Here is a 23,155-nt window from a genome sequence, read left to right as displayed (position 1 = left end):
ACTGAGTACACACACATGCATACTGAAAAATGTTCTGAATGTAACAATTAATGTTCTTTTACTGAAAATATGAGAAAATAAGAATACATATGTAAATGGTGGGGAAAGATGAGGGTTTGAGGATCTCCAGACAGCAAAATTATTTCCCAAATCATTTACTAACTGTAATAAAATCTTCTGTCGCCCAACATGCTCCTAGTAGGGAAATAAGGAGACAGTCATTCACCTGTGCTTTAAAAGTTAATTTATTGGCTCATTGCATATTAGAAAAAACACACACACATTAAATTGACTTACAAAGCATTTGCATTTCTTACCTAAAATCTTTTCAAGATAATTTGCTTCCTCATAAATCCACCTATATACCATTTTAAAATCAAGAGTATTAAATATTTAAGATTTCTTTTTACAGTAGAGATTCTCCTGCTTAAAAAATACTTTAAAATGTTAAGTGTTGTCAAATTACTCCTTTTAAAAATTGTTCAGTAGAGATTTTCACAAATTTTATCTTACTCAAGAAAATATTACAAACAAAGTAAACAATTAAACCAAATATTTCTAACACCAATGATCAACGACTCAGATTAACACTCTGAAATAGAGTAAGTAATAGAAACATTAGAGAGTTTTATGTGATCACCCACTGTAACTTAAAATAATGCTACCGGGAACTTAATCTTGGCTTGCTAACTTTTTCCTAATTGAGTATGTAAATATGAATACCTAATAATGCAATTTGGTAAATAATGGCTTGCAGTATTGGCAAATTTAATAGGTTAAATCAGTGTACATTCTCAGGGCATGTAATTCTTGTTTTAAAATTATTGATGTTATTTTATACTAAGATCAAAACCTAGATAATTTTTGTGCTTTGATCTTTGAAATTGTTTTAAGATTCCATGGTTCAATTAGAAGGATTAGCTTATAGAAAGGCCACTCAAATTATTTTTCATAAGAAAATAAACAGTAGTAATCATGCAAATTTTGAGCACAGAAGCTCCTCTGCCTTAGACTTGTGACCCAACCTTAATGATAAAATCGGCAAAATATAATGAAGTGTGTCGGGAAGGCCAAACAAGACAGATAAAAGTTCCCAAATAGGTTGCTTACCAACATTCTTTACTTAGTGACAAACAACTTTTTCCTGAATATCTTCAGAGCATTTAGTTTTTGCTAAATGATGCCTCAGTTGGTCACTGATATGAAATAATACCGCTAGTCATTCATTTTCTTTAATTTGACATTTAGAGGAGGGGCTGTAAAAATGAAGAGGGTAGGTTTTTACTATACGTAAAATACAGTTTTCAAAAAATTCTGATGCCTCAATAGCTGTATTTTGTTTTGGAGATCTTTAACATATAATCACAATACTGGATGTATATGTTTTGTTGTATCTAATTAGGCACATAGTAATTTCTTATTACAGAACACTAATTTGGAATGAGTGATGGAAGGTCAGTTAGAACGAGTGTTGAATCAGAATTTTAAAACAGTTTTAGGATGATGAATTTATTACAACTACATTTATAATAAATTACTTGGGTATATATTGCTTTCTCTAATAAACTGTGTGTTCTTGAAGAAGGGTAACCCACTGCATAGTATCAATCTAAGAGGAAATGCTCAATAAATGTTTGACTGAATAAATGAATAATCACTTAACCAATAACAAAAAATGCTTCCCTTTAACAAATATACACAAACAGTTTTTAACTTAAAAGGCGCAGCATTGTCAAAGTATCTCCTTACAACTTACATTTGGATATTGCATTACACTTTTCAAAATAAGTTCATACATCTTACTGTGTTCAATCCTTATAATGAACCCTGACATCCAAAGGCTGTATTATTTTTATTTTGCAAATATGGAAGCTGAAACACTGAGAGGCAAAGTGACTTGTTGATAACAGTAAATCAATTGTGTCGTAGCTAAATTTCATGTCTTTTAACTTATTCTCTATGACATTTATTCTATTCATAGACAATATTTGATGACCAGGTTTAAGCCTGTCACAAGACTCCATCCATTGCTTTTATATAATGTTTCCACCCTAAATTCCTTTCACTGTAAATTAAGCAGAAATTAGAATGGAGTGCTTTTCTGTGCTCTCTCTGCTACAGCAGCACAGAAGTGTGCTACTAAGATGAATTTAACAATCTGGAGGTTTCCATATTAGGCAATATGGTGGAATAGATGTCCTAGTACAAAACAAATGGGCTCTGCTTTGTGGCAGAACGGGATAAAGGTTGCAGCCCAAGGGGCGTGAGGTATGTGTGCGTGCATGTATGTGTGTGTTTAATCCAAGACTTGTGCACAAAGGCAAGAACTTGCAGAGGCAACATCTTCAATAGGTGTCTAGAAAGAAACCTCACTCCACAGAGGACTGGGTATTCTTGCTTATCCCTACTCATAGGGTTGCAATCTGGCTGACTTAGGGCCAGAACCCACCCTATCTATGCAGTTTCCCATTTGTGTGTGCTCAGTCACTTCAGTCATGGCCAGTTGTTTGAGATCTGATGGACCGTAGCCCGCTAGTCTCCTCTGTCCATGGGATTCTACAGGCAAGAATACTGGAGTGGGCTGCCCTTTCCTTCTCCACCCAGGGATCGAACCCGCATCTCCTGTATTGGAGGCGGATTTGTTACCACTGAGCCACTGGGGAAGCCCATGTAGTTTCCCATCCCCTCTCAAAATACTCAAGGTGAAATTTTAAATTGATCCAAATTTGAGAGTAACAGCAGCCAGGTGAAAGCAAACACAAATTTTCTCTGGTGGTGTGAACTTTAAACTCAGGTCTTAAAAAAAAAATTCCAGAGATAAAATTCCGAAGAACGAGTCCACTAAACAAGCAATTCCAAGGAAGAGTTAAAAGAAAAACAAACTATAGGATCAGACCCATAAAACACTGATGATGTGGAAACACCAGATATGAATAAAGTTTCTTAATATATTTTTAAAATGAAAGAAGATATTGAGTATATGATGAAGGAACAAGATACTGTCAAAAATGACCAGGCAGATAGGAGGAACAAAAGAGAATTCTCAAATTGAAAATGTAACCCCTAAATTTATCAGACTCAGGGGAATTGAAATTCTGAAAGCGGACAAATTGACACCTGGCACCCTGGCTCAGATCAGCTCTGGAGACCCCATAGAAGGGAGAGGGTAGTGAGGATCTGAGCATGAAACACAAGAAGTCTAGAGCATCTCAGAGAGTGAAGGCTGTCATGGACTGTGTGCCTGTGTGTGTGCGTGTTGGGGGGTGGTGCTGGCAACACGGCTTCCGGCAGCCCAGGGCGGAGGGTGGGGCATGAAGTAGTGAGAGGATGGGTGGGGGCAAGGCTTTTCGGTTCTGCTTTGGCCTTTCCCCCAAATTAACTGTCCCACCAACACAGTTTATATCACTGGGTGAATAGAGCATTGAAACATCATGGGTACACATTATGAGATACTATACAGTAGTTAGAGGTGATAGATCAAATATATATAAAGTAGTATACTTTAAAGTAATACCTTTAAAGTATAGTGCTTAGTAAAAAATTAAGAAGAATATGATGTATAGACTAGACATTTATGAAAATTAAAAAACACATATAACCAAGATAATAACATAAGTTCTATAAAAACACCTACAAATAAAAAGATACATACCAAACACATTAGAATATTTCCTGATAATGGGGAAGGGTATAATGGTAGGGTTTAGGGATAGAATAGAATGAGTAAATAAAGCCTAGTTTGGACCAATTATAATTGTTTACTGTGAACTAAGGGGTATAAGGCATGTGATCACTCAATCCTATGAACCTAAGGTTAAAATAAAAAGACAGAAGAAACAAACCCAATGGATGAATTAAAGAGTAGAATAAACTGAAAGCGATATAAAGATCCAACGAAATGGCCTAGAATATAAATTAGAGATTAAAAAATACAAGGAGAAAAGGTTAAACAACATGGACTATAAACAAGATACAGAGCTGAAAGAGGAAATATTCAAAGAGATGATTGTGAATATTCTACGTTTGATGAAAGACACCATGGCATGCAAGCACGATAAACAGAAACTAAGAACGTCAAAGACAAAGAGAGCATATTAAAGCTGTCAGAGAAAAGAGGTTGACTACCTGCTGAATAATTAAACCAAATGAAGGCTAACCTCTTAACAACATGAGATATCAAAACAGGAAAAAAAGGCAAACTAAGGAATGAGGACAAAAAGGAAAGCATCTTCAAATTGGCAAAAACGAAGTTCAGACGGACAGACCTTCACTGAGGAGCATTTAGTGCATGAACTTCAGGAAGGAGAAAAATAGATGCTAGAAAAGCTATTTAGCTACTAAATATGGTTCAGTATTTTATAATGTTATTTGAAAGATAAATTTCCTTTTCAAAAACAAAAGCAAATTTCTGAAATCCTAGAAGTTTCAATGAAATAACTAGAAGTTATAACTAGAAGTTCCCATGAAATAACTGGGCTTATTTACCTGCTTTGCCTGTTTGTATATGGCATCAGCATTCAAGTTGAATGACAAACCATCATTTGGCAATCTGATATTAGCAATCTTTGAATCATCCAGCCGACGCTGCATTTTGGCATATGGAATTATACTGCATTACATAATGCCGTAATTCAAATACTACAAATCAAATCCCAGTCCAAGAGGTGAGGCATCAAGAACAAATACTGCTATCTAGTTTTTCAGTTGATATAAATGCTTGATATAAAGCATTCAGGAAAGTTAATTACGACACCGGCATAACCCTTACAGTTCACACTGGAGTCAAATGCTATAATCAATCCTGTAATGATCTCAACATTTACTCCTACAATAAACCTAATACTAATGTCTAGGGCAATTGCTGAATATATAATAGGTTTTGTGTGTTCTTATACTGATAAATCTTATCAGTATCTAACTTGAACATGAGTAGCCTTATATAACAAGAAATTTTGTTCTACTGAGCCACAGTATACAAAGTAATAAAGTACATTTATGGATGATTAAATATTGAAGTGAAGTTGAAGCATTTAATCTACCGCAAACCTCATTTAATGCAAACGTACCCCAGCAATATAGATATTATTGATATTATACTTGAAGGGAACATTTTCATCTAGTGTATCTCATGGAAATTTAATTTCCTTCTTCTCTGAGAACTTGAAATTTGTTAGACTGTGTCCATTTACAGCATAAATTTCCATTAGTACATAAAGTGTATTTTTACATATTATAGAAGAATTTGTGACTTAACAAAATCCCACAGTGTCAGATCTATTACTGTGAAGGCACATTTACCATGACGTTTGCAAATCACAATATGTAGAAACTTAAAAAAAGCTACTTTAAATTTATCATTATGTTGATTTTGATGTCCATTTTCATGCTACCATCTTTTTTTTTTTAATGATGGGTTTTGTGATCAAGTACAGATGGGACTGATCTCAGATCAAATAGAAATTGGCATCTTTAAAACAAACAAAGCAATTACACTTGAAATTAAAAACAAATAGATGAACTGAGGACATTTAGGTTAGTTTTCTAGATGGATTTCTCTCCTTTCCTTTTAGCTTACGATTTTATTTTGTATCTAAATAAAACATCAGAGTCTGGGTAAGGAATACCAAACAAAAAGCGGCTATAGTTTAGTTCTAAGGGCTTATTATCAATTATTTCTAAATCAAAGTAAGTTAAAAGCACAACCAACAATTGCTTTATTTCAACCATGGCCAAAAATCGGCCTGGACATTTGCTGACTCCCAATCCAAATGGCAAGTGGTAATACTTCAGCTTTTTCCCTCTTTTAAAAAAGGTGGTTTTCTTCTTACCATTTTCTGTAAAACGATCAAATCTAAACTCCTGTAAAGAAGAAAACAACATGTTAAAACAAAAAATTTCCATGAAAAAGTCTGAGTTCAGTTCACAAGGATGCTAGCTCTCCTTGCCCATCTTAAAAGGTTTCTTTTAATCTAGCAAACACCAGGAAATAAAACGTAACTAAGTGCAAATTAGGTATGAACATTCAAAAATCTCCAATGTTATTAGACATTTACTCCTCTCATATCAAACAGAAATCCAGACTCTTCTGTAGGACTTTTCTTCACATTTTTTTCCTATGCTAAGTATGAAAGTGAAAGTGAAGTGAAAGTGAAGTCATTCAGTCGTGTCCGACTCTTTGCGATCCCATGGACTGTAGCCCACCAGGCTCCTCCCTCCATGGGATTCTCCAGGCAAGAGTACTGGAGTGGGTTGCCACTTCCTTCTCCAGGGGATCTTCCTGACACAGGGATAGAGGCAGTATTTCTGTTTCTGTTCTCTAAGATGGGTCTTGACTTAACGACACCTGAAATACCAAGGCTGGGGGAAAGTGAAGGGCAAGGCCTCCACGGTTACCAGGGAATAGTGAATTCCACTGACCAGAGAGGCTGCTACAGATGGACAAGTAGGATGAGTTTAGGATTCAGTGCTTATGTTTGGATGAAACAGATATGAAATAATAAGATTCACATTAAGCACTAGAAAAGAAGAGCACTAAGATTCAAAGTCTGTCTGGATTGCTTTTTGTGTTTTATTGACTTTCTTCTATGACAGTTCTCTTTAGAATGAGTGTTCTTTGGGTTAACTCTCTTGGTTTCTGATATGTTTTCATAAATAAGTTATATTATTTGTTACAGAAAATGATGGGACTGGTTTATGGAAAGTGTTTGGTCCGCCATCTTAATCTACTCTCAGTTGAGTTTCTGAGAGGACACTGAGCGACCTTATTTCAGCCCATGGTAAATTAAACCATTGATTAGATTAACGCACGCGGCATGCATGACAACGACTAAGTCTGTCCTGTATGCCGTGCTCATTAGCATTAGACCTGCTCAGCACACAACTTTGCCGTGAACTATGAAGCCAGAGGCAAAGAAGCAGGTCAGACTGAAGGCTTTCAGATTATAGCTAAAACCCCACAGTACACAGATAGATTCTGAATCTATCACAAATGATCTAATTTTCTCGCTCAATGCCAATATTCATGTTGGTGAAACCATTTCCTTTAAAAGTATTGGTTTTACCCTCATTTACCTAGGATACTGATTTTGATAACTAATTAAGCTTTTAAAACACGTCTTGGGTAGTTTCTATTCCACTGCTGCCCCCTAAACTTGCAAGCTGATGAGATCATAATGGGAAAATTAATCTGCATCAGAATGCAAGTATATTTTGCCATAGATAGTTCTGGGATGTATCTGAATAGGATCTACCAGTGCCAACCTATAAATACCTGTCCATCCTTGTAGCATGGATAAGGACATTCTCTGTGGACATTGACTTTGTTACTAGAGATGGAATTACAACTTGGCACTGTATCTCAGGAAATCTTTTTTCGTTACTGGAGCCCAGGCCTGCCTGCCTGAGTTCAATACTGCTGCTTCCTCTTTCTCACTGACCAATCTAAGATCATGCTCTTCTCAAGAGTTCTTTGCCTAGGCCAAACCAGTGGATATCACTTTTACATTTGAAAAGCTCTCACTGCAGTCAGTCTCATAGTTTAAGTCAGAATATACAGAAGGAAAATTTAGCTTGAGTTACACCTTCATAGTATGCTGATATCATAAATAAGCCAGACACTGTTATGGCATTTTGATTTTCTTTTGTATACATGGATATACAGCTGAGAAGCCACAGTGACCAACAAAACATGGCTAAATCCTCCTTCTCCCTTGCTGCCTTCAGTGAGTGCACATGCAACTCCCTCAGACTTCTAGTCAATCAGTAATATCACTTGTCCAATTTTCCATCACCTCCCAGTCAATTTCCTCACAATAAATATCACAGAAATTCCTAATTAGTTGTTTATATTATGGACCAAGAAAGGAAAAGACCAATTTCTTTTGTTCTGTGGCCACCATCAATCTCAAAGGCAATATGGAAATACATAGCAATTTTTTTTTTGATGTGGACCATTTTCAAAACCTTTATTGAATTTGTTACAATACTGCTTCTGTTTTATGGGTTTTTTTGGGCATGAGGCATGTGGGATTTTAGCTCTATAACTAGGGATTGAACAGGCACCCCTTGCATTAGAAGGTGAAGTCTTAACCACTGGACTGCCAGGGAAATCCCCATAAACAGCTTTTTGTGTTAAAATTTCTTTTCAGTCTGTTTTCCATTGCCAGGACATGGAGAACCTGAGCAGGTTCCATGTTATTAGGAAGCGCTTGTGACAGCTGCTAGAAATATAGTCTGTTTCTTTTTTAATAAAAGAAGGGGTGTAATAGTCTCACTTCAGAGATTCTGAGGTCACAGTGACATAGAACGAAAGGTCAGGAAGCTTGAGATGCCTTGATCTTTGATCAGGAACACAGTGAAAACAGGATCCATCATGTGGCAGTACACTACCATAACAGGTCAGTGCTACACAATTAAGGGCCCATTAAATGCAGTATTATTCAATGGATGAGAAGAGAGAAATCCTGAGAGACAAGCCTTAGGCACCGAGATTCCCCACGGCTCCTCTGCTGACTGTCTACCCCACGGGTTGCTCCCCAACATCATTCTTCTGTGTGAGACCTATTGAGGCCCCATCATGGTGATCATATTGCTCTGGCCTCTGACTGATTCAGGACAGGGTGTGTGAACCAATCTCTCAGGGCTACAGGTGAAGAGTCTGTGGGGCCATCTGGGAGAATGTCCCTTCTCATGAAGGAGGAAAAACGCGATGAAACAGTTCACCACTCTTCCTACTCTGGATCTGGTTATATGAGAATAAGATCCCTGCAAGGCTGCAGCTGTTCTGTCACCAGGCTGAAGACGAAGCTAACTCACAGGAGATGGCAGAGCCAAGAACTCCCAAGAGATGAGACTCGTCACACTGTCTTATTTATCTCCATATTTTCAAAGTCCCCACCAGAGCGCTATGCACATAGTGAGGTTCTATGTATGTTTGTTGAATTAATGAATAAATACATGACAATAAAGCATATTTTCAAAGCAATCTTCAAGCTTTTGAAGAAAACAGAGATATTGAATGAGTAAATAAAGATGGGGAGAATGAAGAGTAGATGAATATTCAAATAGAAAATGTTTACAAATAGAAAGTGGTATACTATTTAGCGCTAGAAATAAAGATTGGGTAGACGATACAATTTCCTGGATAGAGAAGAATTTTGGGTCTGAGTGACTGAGGAACACTGTATAACACCCTAATCTGAGTTCTCCAAATTTTATGTTTGGTTCAAGTCAACAGCTTTTTTTCCTTTCTTTTTTTTTTTTTTTAAAAAAAGCACTTCCAGCATGTGAAGGAAGCACTAAAGTCTAAAAAGGCATAGAGACTTCCCTGGTGGTCAATAGTGGTTAAGACTCCATGCCTCTAATGCAGGGGTGTGGGTTTGATACTTGGTTGGAGAACTAAGACCCCACCTGCTGTGTGGTATGGCCAAGAAAATCTTTTTAAAAAGTAAAAGACATAAAACAGAGTCTTGTTGGAGTAGTTATAGGTGTTCATATCCATATGATCAGCTCTTGTATTCACTCAATTCATCATTTTGGGTTTAGGAATCTGGATTAGATAAAAGATATGACTTTCTAGAAATAAAAACTGACACTACTTTGAATGTATGACTAAGAGGCTGCACACTTGCCCTGGTTTATAGCCAGACCTCCTGGGAGCAAGATGACTAAGTACAGAGATTTCTTCTTTTATCTCCGTGACTTGGATTCCAATCAGTGGTGAGCTGTGGCCAGTTTGTACCAGCAAGAGAGTACATACACATCTCTTCCCCACACTGTGTTCAGGGTCTTCACGTTGGTAGCAGGAAATCAGTGAAGATGAGAGCATTTACACCATGACAATTGACAAAATCAGGGTTTTGCAGAGTGTTGGTTTGCCAGCACATTGCTGGTTCCAACATGGTAGGAATGCAAATGCCAGTTCGCTAGAGGACCAGAAATCCTCTCAACATGGAGCACGTGGTTATGAGAACACAGCCACATCATAAGGACAAATCCCTAAATAATAAGCTCTTAGGACAGGGACGTTTGTTATATCTATATCACCCATTATGCCCATCAATGTGCTTTCTGGATAGTAGATGCTCAATACAGGTTTGTTTTGTTGAAATGTACTAATGGCACAATCTCTATTTCAGTTTGAGAGACACAAAATCATTGAGACTGTTTCCACATTTGTCATGATCTGTGCATTTTAATAACAGTGACAATAATCCAAAGAATATTGATGAAACAATTTTTACAGTAATTTAGAATTTTTTTAAGGGCTTTCAAACTCATTTATCATTTTTTAATCTCTTTGCCTCTGAGAAGTAGACTGGGAAGGCTTGTATGACATTAACTCAGAGCTCTGTAGTTGGTAGGGGGATACTCCAGTGGCTTTGTAATTACTTTGTGTCACTGTGTCCTTCTTTAGAGGCTATTTAGTTATAGAAATGCATCACCATCTAAAATGTTGGCCATTTCTTCCTATGGGCCAGCTTCCCTTTATACCTTAGCACCTCCACAGAGAAACCAACCAATACATTTGGTCTTCTCCACAGCTCTACTTTTGGATGCTTCATTTTGCCAGAAAAGTAATTATCACCAGTTACTAATTACTTGAAAGCCAGTGGCTAGAATTCTGGTTGACAACTGACATAAATTTGAGGAAGCTTCCAGAAAGTTTTAAAGGTACCCATTTAAAAAGGTACCAATCCCGAGTTAATTAAGAGAGCATCCAGACTTTCTCGGGTGGCATGTAGATGGATAAAGAAGGAAGAAGAAAGAACTGGGAAGGGTGGTTTCCTTTGTTCTCTCCCACTGTTTTAAATTTCACATGCCAATCTGTTTTCCCACATCAGCATGTGCCACCTGACAGGCTAACATCACAATAAGCTAAGGAATCCACATTTAGGAAAAAATAATTCTCAGTACAGGTTACATGCTGGTAGCTTATAGGCCCAATTAGGTCTCCAAACATTTTTTGTTTAGCCCACATTGTGTTTAGACTTAATTTTTCCAAACATTTAAAAATTCTAACTTTCACCCAACAGTCTGTTTTTGAAGTTTAAAAAACTAATAATAAAAATGACTTGGTTACATCAGGTCTATGTGCTTATAAGAACTGAGGATTGCAGCCAAATGATCTCACATGCCTCTTGGGCGGTCCTTTCACCAGAGTTTTTACCACTCCCAATGGTATTGCAATATTTACACACAAGCCACCCTATCTATTGGATCTAATTAGGCCCAGGATGCATTTGAGGGTGCATTCTCTGCAGTGATTTAACATTTTAACTGAAGTATAATTTCACTTTCAGAACACTCACCCATCTTAGTACTTCCTATTTGCTTCCTTCTATGGGTACCCTCCTGCATGCCAGGCACTGAGAAATCAGAGAAGGTTGAGGACAGGGTCCCTCTGCTCCAAGAACTTACAGGATACGGGCACATGAGCAAACAAGTCACTGCAAGATACTGTGGGGTGTGCCCCCTCACACAGGCTACACAGGCCAGAATGAGCAGTGGCAGATTCTCTGAGGAATGATGTGGAAATCAGGGACATTGTCAAAGATGATGAATAAGAGAGAGTCTTGTGAAGTCAACTGGAGTCTCTCGGTAGACAAGTCAAGAGGGACATTCAACAACAGAGAGATGTGTGAGGAAAGAGGTGGCCTACTTTTAGAATATTCCAGGGTCTCTTGGGCTTGAACATCCTGAAACCATGCCTCACTGGTTAGGAGGAACCCATCTTCTGCTGAGGATTCTCAGTCTCCACGTTCTCTAAGAATAACTATACTTATATCTGGAGTTAGTCTTCTCCATGATTTTGGCCTAACAGCTAGTGGTTGTTTTCTGTATCTAAGGAAGGCCAGGTCTTCCTATATCTGTAGGGTACCAATCAGGCAGTGAGGAATATGAGCCTTTGATAAGCTCCTGGGACAATGCTGTCAGTGACAAATAACCAAGGACAGAACTTTCCAGAATTTTCTTCTTTTTACTCTTGGCACATGATGGTTTGGGGATGGGCATCTGTTCTATGAACATCAACAGCATCTGCTTTTTGCTATCCTAAGTTATTAAGCACAATAGAAATCAACCCACAAGCCTGAGAGGAGTGAGTGCTCAGTAAATGTTTATAGAATGAATGATTATGTAAGACTTTGCCAAACATATAAAATTGGTTCTGTCCCATACTATTTTTTTTCTGTGCCAGTAGCTATCACATTTCACCATTCTACAACTAATTTCAAGGGAACAATATCACAACAAAAGTTAGCTAGTTGATTTTAACATTAGTCAGGCATAACTGACTAAGGTTAAGTCTGGTAAACAGTACAGAATGCTCATCAAGTCAAGTTAGAGCTGTCCTAATGATGCTAACTTTGGGTTCACAGTACTGCAATTTTGTTCTTCCCACCAATTTAGTATGAGGCAAATGGTTTTTCCTGTGGTCATGTATGGATGTGAGAGTTGGACTGTGAAGAAGGCAGAGCGCCGAAGAATTGATGCTTTTGAACTGTGGTGTTGGAGAAGACTCTTGAGAGTCCCTTGGACTGCAAGATCCAACCAGTCCATTCTGAAGGAGATCAGCCCCGGGATTTCTTTGGAAGGAATGATGCTAAAGCTGAAACTCCAGTACTTTGGCCACCTCATGTGAAGAGTTGACTCATTGGAAAAGACTCTGATGCTGGGAGGGATTGGGGGCAGGAGGAGAAGGGGACGACAGAGGATGAGATGGCTGGGTGGCATCACGGACTCGATGGACATGAGTCTGAGTGACCTCCAGGCGTTGGTGATGGACAGGGAGGCCTGGTATGCTGTGATTCATGGGGTCGCAAAGAGTTGGACACAACTGAGTGACTGAACTGAACTGAACTGAAACCCTTCTGACTACTATTTATTATGTATAGTTTGGGAATTGCTATTTAGCATTGTACAGAAAAAATATAATTGAGCACACTTCCAATGTTTACCTTTGATACTAGGTTGACCAAAAATTTTGTTTGGGTTTTTCCATAAGATGTTTAACTTCCTAAAAGTCTAACCCATGAGTCTAATTCACTGGGGTAAGGCTGGGGATACAGACGAGGAGGCGCCCAGAGATTCTTAATGACAGTTGTGGTTGGGTAAACATTTATTATTTGTTGATGACTTGAATGTTGATTTTACTATCATGACATGAATGGTAAATTTAATGACAGTGGAATAATCATAAAGTAAAAATACAAGTGGAAATTAAATTAAAAATTGTAGATAGAAATGAAACTATTTTCAAATTTTAAAGTATTTTTCAAAGATTAGCTATTTACTTGCTTATTTATTGGACACCTAACTATGTGTGGAATTTTTTTTATATTTATAAATATAGAGATGAAGCTTGTTGTCTGCACAATGTTCATTCACTCACTAATACCCAACTTCTGATTTGCCATCATTAGTTAAGTAAGACCTCTTTTGAAACACACAGAAACTATACGTATATTCTCCCCTCACTTAGGAAATTTTGTCTTTGCTGATTAAATAAATGTAAACTATCTCATTACATTTGAAGTCTGTCCCTTTCTAATTAATTTCCAAAATACAACCAGATTTTAAACCAGCCTGGCTGTTAAACACCTTAGAAACTGGGTTTAGAAATGGTTCAGCTCTAAACTGCTCAGAAAGCGCATGGAAGTTTCTCTTTGAAACATGGCATTTAACATATAAAAACCACTGCAGCAACAACCTGGCTCCCTGAGAAGCACAGGCAGAAGATGACTGCTTGCAATTTGCATGCAGGTGGTGAACCTCTGAAGTGGTATTAAGGGATGAGCCAGGGTGGATTAATTTCCAGTCTTTGATATTCATTAACTCCAGCTTCAGAAAAAAATACAAGAAGATGACACAATTACCCTCAGAGCTTCACCCGTGAGCAGCAGCTTTACAATCTCAAGTTCACAGTGCCATCTTAATTGATCAAGAGGGGCACATGCCTTTAGTAAGAGGTGAAAAAGTAGAGAGCTTAACTGTAGCAGTGATGGTATCGGACTCTGGGACAGTCAAGCCCACACTGGAAACACTTAGCAGAACAGTCTACCAATGTTTATTCTCTAAGTGACCTGTCAATAGCTAGCCCTCCAGGGTTTTGTAACACATCTCTGCCATGCAAGACTTAATTCTGGCCTAAAGTGAATAGTGTCCATCATGGTATCAATGTTCATTTCACTTGATGAAACTAGAGTTTAGTCTCATCTCCGTATTTTTATTTATAGATCACAAAACCTTTGAAAGAGAGGTCCTTAAGAGAACCTCTCAGTAAATAGGATGATGTTTCCATTGGAAGGAAAAACTGGAGTCATTAAGCTCTCTCAAATTCTTCCTGGAACAAGGTGGCAAAAGAAAGAGAGACCATGAGGGAAGGAATGTGCTTGCAGCATCTAAGAGGGAGCGATGCTGGCTGGATGTTTACTTACTTCTGGAGCTTCAAAGATTTCAGGGTCGTGGTGTAAGATGGGAGGAAAGATGACGACAAAGTCTCCCTTTCGCAGACAGCAGTCCTGGCTCTCTAAGTGAAGTGTCAAGTCCTCTTGAACGAAACGAAAGATGCCAGAAAAGGAGCAGAGTCGCAAAACCTCAAGAATGGTACTTTCTGAAAGAAACAAGTAAGCATCATTTTTATTAGAATAAGACTGCTCTTGAAAAGTACTCTCATTTAACCATCAAAGCTCGTTACCAATAAGTTCAATTGACAGGGAAATCCTTTCCCAATCAGATCCATCGAGCAGCAAGAGGGAGCCAGTGCGGGCTCTGGATGGGAGAGGAGGAGGGGAGGGGTGAGACTGTGGGGCATTTCACAGGCAAGTCACAACTCTGCTGTACTGGGACAGAAAGTCATTAATTAGGACTTTTCGTAGGAAAGATTGATCTGCAAGACAGGAAAGCTGTGTTGGGGTACACACTTTGGAAATTAAAATCATATCCCAGTTAAAGTACACCCCTGGTGAGTTATTTCACCAACCTTCTGAAGAACAGCGATGCCTTCAAAGCCAGGCTTAGGCATTTAATATCCACTTAGGCAGTTAATAGTAAAATAATTGTAGTAGTGCTTTCTGAGACAGCTTAACACTTAATTTCTTTTATGCTAGCTGTAAATAAAATGTGAGTCAGCATTTGCTGGAAAATTTTCAAAGGGAAAATACTTTGAGAGTATTCAGAAGAAAACCAGATTTCTCCGTGGCATCCAGGGAAAATAATAGCCACCATCATAACCTGGAAGATTCCAGAAGCTGTATGTCCTTGCTTTCCCAGTGGCCTTCACCTTTTGCTCCTAGCACGACAGATTTTATGGCTAATTTCCGGCAATTTATCCTGGCAGTTTGAGGAGGAATTCCTTTGGGAATAATATGCATAATTTGCATAAATCATTCTGATAGCATGCACATCAGCATGTAGCTGCTGTCTAGGTCTGCATCTCTGCCTTCATAATCAAAACTGACTATGTTTTCACCAGCGCGAATGGGTCCTAGAATAAAAAGCTTGATTCTTTCTAATCAGCAATGTGAAAGAAGAGCTCCAAATTGAGCGTTTCTCCCTCCTCCACATGGTAACAAATGGTTGTGTTTATGGCTTGCAGTTGAGAATCTCACACACACACACACACAGAGCCCAGGTTCTTAGTGTTCAGTAAAGCTCTGAAATGTAGAATGACTAATTATTAGATGATAGAAGCAGGCCACTCAGGGAGGGCTTGCATCAGCCAAACAAATAAAAATAAATGCTATTTCCCGAAAATTGAAATCTATGCACAGCTTGCATGGGGATATCTAACAGCTTTCGGGACCTTCTCCCAGGAGGTTTTTCCCTAAGCATGCATTTGTCTAAAGAAATGAGGCTGCGGTCAGCTCTGTGTGGCCAGTGTGGTGATTCGATGTGACGCACAGTGAGACCGTGCATATTCTTTTAGACTGCCTTCGTTATTATAATCAGGCAGAGTCAAATCGCTTTGTTGGTGATGAGGCCAGAAAAGAACTTTGGTTTTGGAACGGGGACTCTACTGCAGATAGCCACAAGGCACCTGACACGACGGATTTCAGCTGGCAGGACACCAGCGACCAACATTTCCATGGTGCAAAGCAAGGGTCAGCTTCCCATGTGCTGCTGCTGGCTCTTGCTGAATCAACAGCAGCGCAGCATCATTTCAGCTTGTGGTGTGAGATGGTAGCTGACATATGCAGCAGAGCTGGGCACCCACCCGGTCCAGCAGGGGTGCGGGAGGTAGAAACATAAAAGCACAGAAATTGCGGGCTGGCCACTGTGACGGGGCAGGCATCGAACGGTCCGAATAGCATGGTCAAATCCCATTGGCTGATGTGCTCTGGGGGAAGCGTGGCAGCTTGCGGCCACCGCAGGATCACAAATGACAATCGGGCAAGCGTATCTTAGGCGGAAGTTAATCACAATAATGGAGCCCAAAGTGTGGCTTAGCGGTTGGATCGCAAATGACAAATCTGTTTTACCTTCCAGTACCAGTTATGTGCGTGAGATGAGGCTGGCTCTGGGTCTGCGCGGTCATGTGATCATCATCAGAGGACACAAAGTCATGAACATTATTATCCTCAGAGGAGAGGGGGGCTTCCATGGCTCTGCGTCACAAGGTACAGACACAAAAGCCATAGCCTTGCTACCGGCCCCAGGAAGAACACGGGCAGGGCTATACGTTGAGAAGAATGACAACTGCACAATTAAAAAAAAAAAAATTGCAGCCTCGACTTGTAGTTGTCATAGTTGAGCAGACACCAGCCAGTGCCACTGACAGACCAGCTGGGCCTTGGGAGGCCGTCCATGCCGCACCAGGAGGTAGAGTAAATTATCCTACACGCCAGAGCAACATCTGTTTCTGTGCTAGTGCCGAACAAACAAGGCAATTGAAAACATACCAAGGGATAACCAAGCAACAGATGAACATGACCCTCATTTTTTCCCCCTTCTCACACTCGAGGTGCTAAACTTCATTGTGCAAGCACTCCACGAAAGAGGGGCCAGGTTGGTTTGAGAAGGTGTTGTCAGAGAGAGTTTACATATTGCCAAAATGGAAAGAAAAACCTGATAGTATTGTTATTCTTAGAATCTTCCTTCCCCCCTTCTATCTTCATTTCTTTTATACCAAAGCTAGCACTCAGTTCTCAATTCGCTCTAGAATTAAAAAAAAAAAAAACACACAACTTTCCATACACTTATAAATATTCAGTCTTTAAACCTAATTTGCTATACTTAGTTCACATGCCTTCAAGCATTTGTCTTCCAATTTCCACTGAATAAATGCGTACTAATGAGAACTAGAGCAAGCTGCTGAGGCAAAGCTGGGTGACTTGGGTCTGGCCTGCCACCAGCTTGTGATAGGCGGGCAAATTGAGTTAAAATGAAAAGTCTTGTCAGCTGAAATTCAACATGGTAGCCAAACAGCAAGCTGTCAATCATTCCAGCCAAAACAAGGGACTGCAGGTAATAAAAGGTCATTGTGATCATTAGTGCACTTGGCTTTCATAGGCAAGTTAATTTTAATTAAATGTGATCTCTATCTGTAAATGTTTTATAAAACTTATTGTGCATAATGGGTTGTTAATTTATACTTACATTTAGCAGGTAATAGGACCCTCTACTTACTAAATGCACTGTAGAGAAATGGCTATCAAGAATGCAAATATTTGGAGGATCATTTATACCAGCCACTGCAAGGTGCCAACAATTGCAATTGTGAATACAATAAGGCTCCTGATGTTTTATGAAGAACTGAATTTTACTGACCAGTATCCCCAGGAAATTAGACTGCAGAATTCCCACAATGAACTTATAATTCTGAGCCTGCCCTGTCTCCTTCACTTGACTAGGAGAGATTTGTTTCTATTTGTAGGATATAAAAATATTCTGATTAAGTATCTTTTCTAAACAAAAAGCTGAGGAGTATGTTGAGCTAAAATGTGACTGGGAAAGAAAATGGTAAAGAAAAGGAAATGCAGGTAGAAAAAGATATATACACATTCTCTTCTGCCCTCAGATCTCAATTCTGGCTGTAATAATTGACAGATGATTCTCATTTGCAGATTTAAAGTGCTGAAGCCGCTTATGACAATCAATAATGCATGTTACAATGCAAACACAAACAAGCACATCCAAGTTTCTGCCTCACACTTAGGCCATGTCTGGATGTGTGGAATGAATGTACTGTGACATGGCCAGGCTGTTAATTTGGGTCATCTTAATGATTGGTGCAGACTGTCACACCATCTGATTAGCCATGGTGATCGGTGGATAGCAATGATGGCTGGAGTGAAATAACAGCCAGCCTCTGCTGAAATGGGCTGGGATGGTCTTTAAAAAGAAGGTAGACAGGAAAGGGGATGGGGGGCTCTGCAGATAGTGTTCTAGAAGACTGAGAAATGGAGTGAGACTACAGATGTACGTGCCAGTTTTTATGTAACTGCCTTTAAGACAGGTGAGAAGCTATTGAATAAATAAGACACTATCATCATCAGATCATCTGAAGCCAAATAACTACTTTTTGGCTCAACAATTGTATATTTTAAGTAAAGTTAAAAATAAATCTGAATCAGTACGCATGCCTACTTTCACTCTGCACTGCAGACACAGCTTTTGGTTCACTGCTAAAACACAGAAATGTAAATTCAACATTCATAGAGTCAATAAATAGACTATCGAGGTCCTTCTCTGCTCAGGACACTGGGCCACTGCTGTTGGTGGAAAAGAGAACAGAGATTATGGATGTTCCCCAGGGTCCTACCGAAGACACTGTTAAATTTCTGATTGGATAACTCCAATGATGGTATTCTGAAAGTCCATTTAGTTAGCAAGTTATTTTCCGTATTGGCTGACATTATCCTCCCTTTAGAAAACACAAAGGCAAAAAATTTTGAATCTCTTTTATATATAACAGCCCTTTAAAAATATTTAAAGATTTGTTTATGTTAAAGATTTGACATGTTAATGATCATGTCATTTTTAAATTGTATGTCAGAGATGATAACAGCCTTTAATCTTTAAGTCAATTAGTCAACGTGCCTCTTAAAATGTGGCAGAGCTGGGTGTGCTATTTCAGCTGGGAAAGTAGACAGGAATTACTTTGTCTGCCCTAGATACCACACTTCTATTAATATTTTGTTGGATGCATACGAACAACAAGTTTTTGAAGTAATATCACCATGGACTTGTGCTAAGCTTTCTGATGTCCCAGAAGTATCGACTCTGACGGCTTGCTTACAATCACCTGAGGTGGTTTAAAAAAAAAAAAACCTCTATCTCAGGCCAATGGCGTCAGAACCACTGCATTAAGAAAACCTTTACATTCATGGTTTTGAACCTTAGTTGCACATTTGAGTCCCCTTGAGAGCTTATAAAGCCATCAGCCTGTACTCTCACCATTGAAATCAGAACCTTTGAGGGTGGGACCAGGTGTGAGTATTTTTTTAAGCTCTGCAGATGATTCCAAAAGCAGAAGCACATGGGATCTTAGTTCCCCAACCAGGGATCAAACCCATACCCCTGTCTTCAAAGCATGGAGTGTTAACCACTGGACCACCAGGAAAGTTCCTGAGAACTATGACTCTGAACCTAAACCCTCCTCTGCCGGGCCACTCATCTCTTTCCTTATCCTATTCTTACGCAGTTGATGTGTGGACCTATGTACAATAATCTGCATTCTCTTTAAAATTCCCTTTCAATCCTTTCAACACCTGTTTCCACCATTCATTATATTATCTAGCCCTCTTTGCTTTGTGCTGAGTTGAAAACTTGATAAACATCTAAACCAGTGTTTTTCACTTTTTAACCACTGTCTCCTTGTGTTACTTACAAAATTACCATCACTTATTTCTGGTGTACACCTTGTGGGAGATGCCTCTCTCCCCTCCACCAGTTGGAAATTTCTAACATGAAGTAGAATTTGTACCTCCTGTATAGCCCCACTGGAAGAGAGGATTTTGTTAAACTTTATTATTGCTGTTTAAATTATAGACACTATTAATTCTTAAAATACACTATTTTTTAAAATAATGAATAAGCTTTTTCAAAATAACACCCACAGTTATGACAAACATAATACATCACTGCTGCTGCTAAGTCGCTTCAGTCGTGTCCGACTCTGTGCAACCCCATAGACAGCAGCCCACCAGGCTCCCCAGTCCCTGGGATTCTCCAGGCAAGAACACTGGAGTGGGCTGCCATTTCCTTCTCCAATGCATGAAAGTGAAAAGTGAAAGTGAAGTCACTCGCTTTCGTGTCCGACCCTCAGCGACCCCATGGCCTACACCCTTCCAGGCTCCTCCGTCCTTGGGATTTTCCAGGCAAGAGTACTGGAGTGGGGGGCCATTGCCTTCTCGATGTTAATAGTGAGGCAAACTGTGTGTGTGTGAGGTATATGGGTATTGTCTTTGTAACTATTCTGCAAATCTAATACTACTCTAAAATAAAAAAAAATTTTTATTAGGAAAAAAACCACAAAATTATAATGTGAACCTCTAACCCCAACCTTACCCTCAAACCCAACTGCATTTGAGAATTCATGATATATATCCCTGTGAAATGGTCAAGGTCTTGGTACATTTCTAGAGCATTTTTCCCTGAGTTGACAATGTTTATGGATTGGCATTGAAATTAGGCGGACCTGACATTAATTTCAGGCTCTGCCACTATCTAGTTGTATGATTTAGATTGGTTAACTAATCTTTCTGCACCTTGTTACCCAACAATTAATGAAGATAATATACTTGAGGATTAGATAAGTTATACTTGAGTTTACTTACAGGTATATAAGCAAGTTAATACTTGATGAAGTAAGCTAATTAGTCTGCTACATAATAAAATAATAATTATTAATATTGTCATTCATACTGTCTCACTCTGAAATTAAGAATATAGTTAACTCTATCACCTTCTAGCTCACATTTTCTGGTCTCTTCTACGTGCACATCACAGCTGGCTTTGATGAATCAAGATACAAAGAACTCCTCTCCCCTCTTTGTTTGGACAAATTAAAAAAAAAAAAAAAAAACTCCTTTGAGGACTTTCCTGTAGTCCAGTGGTCAAGAATCTGTCTTGCAATGTAGAGGACATGGGTTTGATCCCTGGTTGGGGAACTCAGATCCCACAGGCAAGTAACCCATGCACCACAACTACTGCACATGAATGCCACAAGAAACAGTCTTGCATGACACAACTAAGACCCTGTGCAGCAAACAACTAAATAAATTAAAATATTTTTTAAAAAACTCCCTTCCCTCTGCATGTTCTACTAATATAAAAATTTTCCTTCCTGGTTTAAAACTAAATTAGCATTCCTTTCATCCTTGTGATCCTCTTTCTTACAATAATAAAAATTCAAGATATCTATCTTTAAAGAAATTATATTTAGAATACATAAAACTCTTTTCTTAAGGAGATGAGATGCACATACACTCAGTCCATGAAGTGCACTGTAAATAGTTAATTCTGTAAATCCTGCCTTTCAGCTTATAGTTCATACCCTTCTGATAGAGCTACCCATGATACAGTTATGACTAGATACAGAGGTCATCTGTTCTGGGACTGTTCATATTAAAGAAATTGCTTCAATCTGCATTAAACTGTCATCTGGAAAAAGAAAAAAAATGGACCCGATTTTCTAGAAGATTCAATTCTAGTAATGAGCAACACTGGCCTCTGCTGGTACCTGAGGCTGTGATGAACAAAGTCGACCTTCTGGATCGCTGAAGGTGCTGCCTGTACTCAGGTGGATCTCCAGGCATTTGGGGTTGGTGGTGGTCCATTCATTGATGAAAAGTGAATGATCAGGTCTCTACTCTAGTGATGGACTTTAGTGGCCCCAGTTATGGCTCTGGAACTTGCCGTTTCTTCTGCTCAAATAAATTTAAACTTGCCTGCTCTAATGTTGTTGTTGTTCAGTCGCTAAGTCATTTCCAACTCTTTGGGATCCCATAGACTACAGACTACCATGCTCCTCTGTTCATGCTGTTTTCCAGGCAAGGATAATGGAGTGGGTTGCCATTTCCTCCTCCAGGGGATCTTCCTGACCCAGGTATCAAACCCACATTTCCTGCATTGGAAGGCGCATTCTTTACCACTGAGTCACCTGAAAAGCCCCGTCAGCTCTAATAGCACAATTTTAAAATAATCTTTTCTTTGAATAGTGAGAAGTTGAGAGTAAAAAGAGAGCTGATGAATTTCAACTAAATTGTACTGGACACAAACACATATTCCGTAAAGTTTATTTGCTTTATTTCCTGGTATATATGATCTGCTTCATAAAATGCAATATAAATTACTTGAATTTATGGGAAATGCAACCTTGATCTTCATACGAACCATAAATCTTCTACCCAGAAAATACTATAGATCCATGTGAAAGCAACTACCCAGAACTTGATGTAAATTTTGTGCATTTGAAGGAAGGGTGTTAGCCGCTCAGTCAGGTCTGATTCTTTGTGACCCCATGGACTATAGCCGCCAGGCTCCTCTGTCCATGGGATTCTCCAGGCAAGAATACTGGAGTGGGTAGCCATTCCCATTTCCAGGTGGCGTTCCCAACCCAAGGAACAAACCCAGGTCTCCTGAATTGCAGGCAAATACTTAACCATCTAAGCTACCAGGGAAGCCCCATTTGTGCATTTGGTCCCCAGTAATTCTGAAAAAGAAAAATATAATAATGTTCATATTTTAATAATGCTGGGGTTATTTTCCTTCTCCAAGCAAATATAAAATTACTTTGATAATGTATGCTAAAAACAGCATGACTGAATAAGCTAGCCAACTGTCACTACAAGGCAAGCTTCCTGCTATTTCCTCTGATGGGCCTTATCCTAACCAGGGGGAACAATCTCTCAAACACTTGGACCAGTCTTTTTAATGTCAACTGATGGTCAACACTGATCAAGACCTGTAGGGCCTCTACTCTCAGAAGTTCCCATCAAAGAACCTGGAACATATTTTTTAAATATGAAAAAAATGTAGACTAATGTAGGCTAAAATAATTGTTACATTGTCAAAGGAGTGAAACAACAAACATCTTTGTCCAAAGAGGCCTGGAATATAGTGTAAAGAAAGCTACAGGAAGAAAGGTCAATACAGGAAAAAAAAAAAAACAGAATAATTTGCTGATGAGGAATTTAACTTTGGGAATTAAAAT

The 23,155-nt window shown here is 38.9% G+C and overlaps 1 protein-coding gene across 1 annotated transcript in view; it reads right to left on the bottom strand.

The window, feature by feature from the left end:
• LOC102191152 (25-hydroxycholesterol 7-alpha-hydroxylase) overlaps positions 1 to 23,155 on the bottom strand; it is a 175,385-nt gene continuing 152,230 nt past the window's right edge. Inside the window, exons 5-6 of the mRNA XM_018058457.1 lie at positions 14,436 to 14,611; positions 1 to 5,859 (exon numbers count right to left, since the gene is read on the bottom strand). Coding sequence (XP_017913946.1) covers positions 5,572 to 5,859; positions 14,436 to 14,611 — 464 coding nt within the window. The 3' untranslated portion in view covers positions 1 to 5,571. The remainder of the gene's footprint in view (positions 5,860 to 14,435; positions 14,612 to 23,155) is intronic.

This window comes from Capra hircus, chromosome 14 (assembly GCF_001704415.2).
Source record: "Capra hircus breed San Clemente chromosome 14, ASM170441v1, whole genome shotgun sequence".
In the NCBI taxonomy this organism is placed as follows: Eukaryota; Metazoa; Chordata; class Mammalia; order Artiodactyla; family Bovidae; genus Capra; species Capra hircus.
Note: the sequence above shows the minus strand (reverse complement) of the source record. Positions and strands in the feature narration are given on the sequence as shown.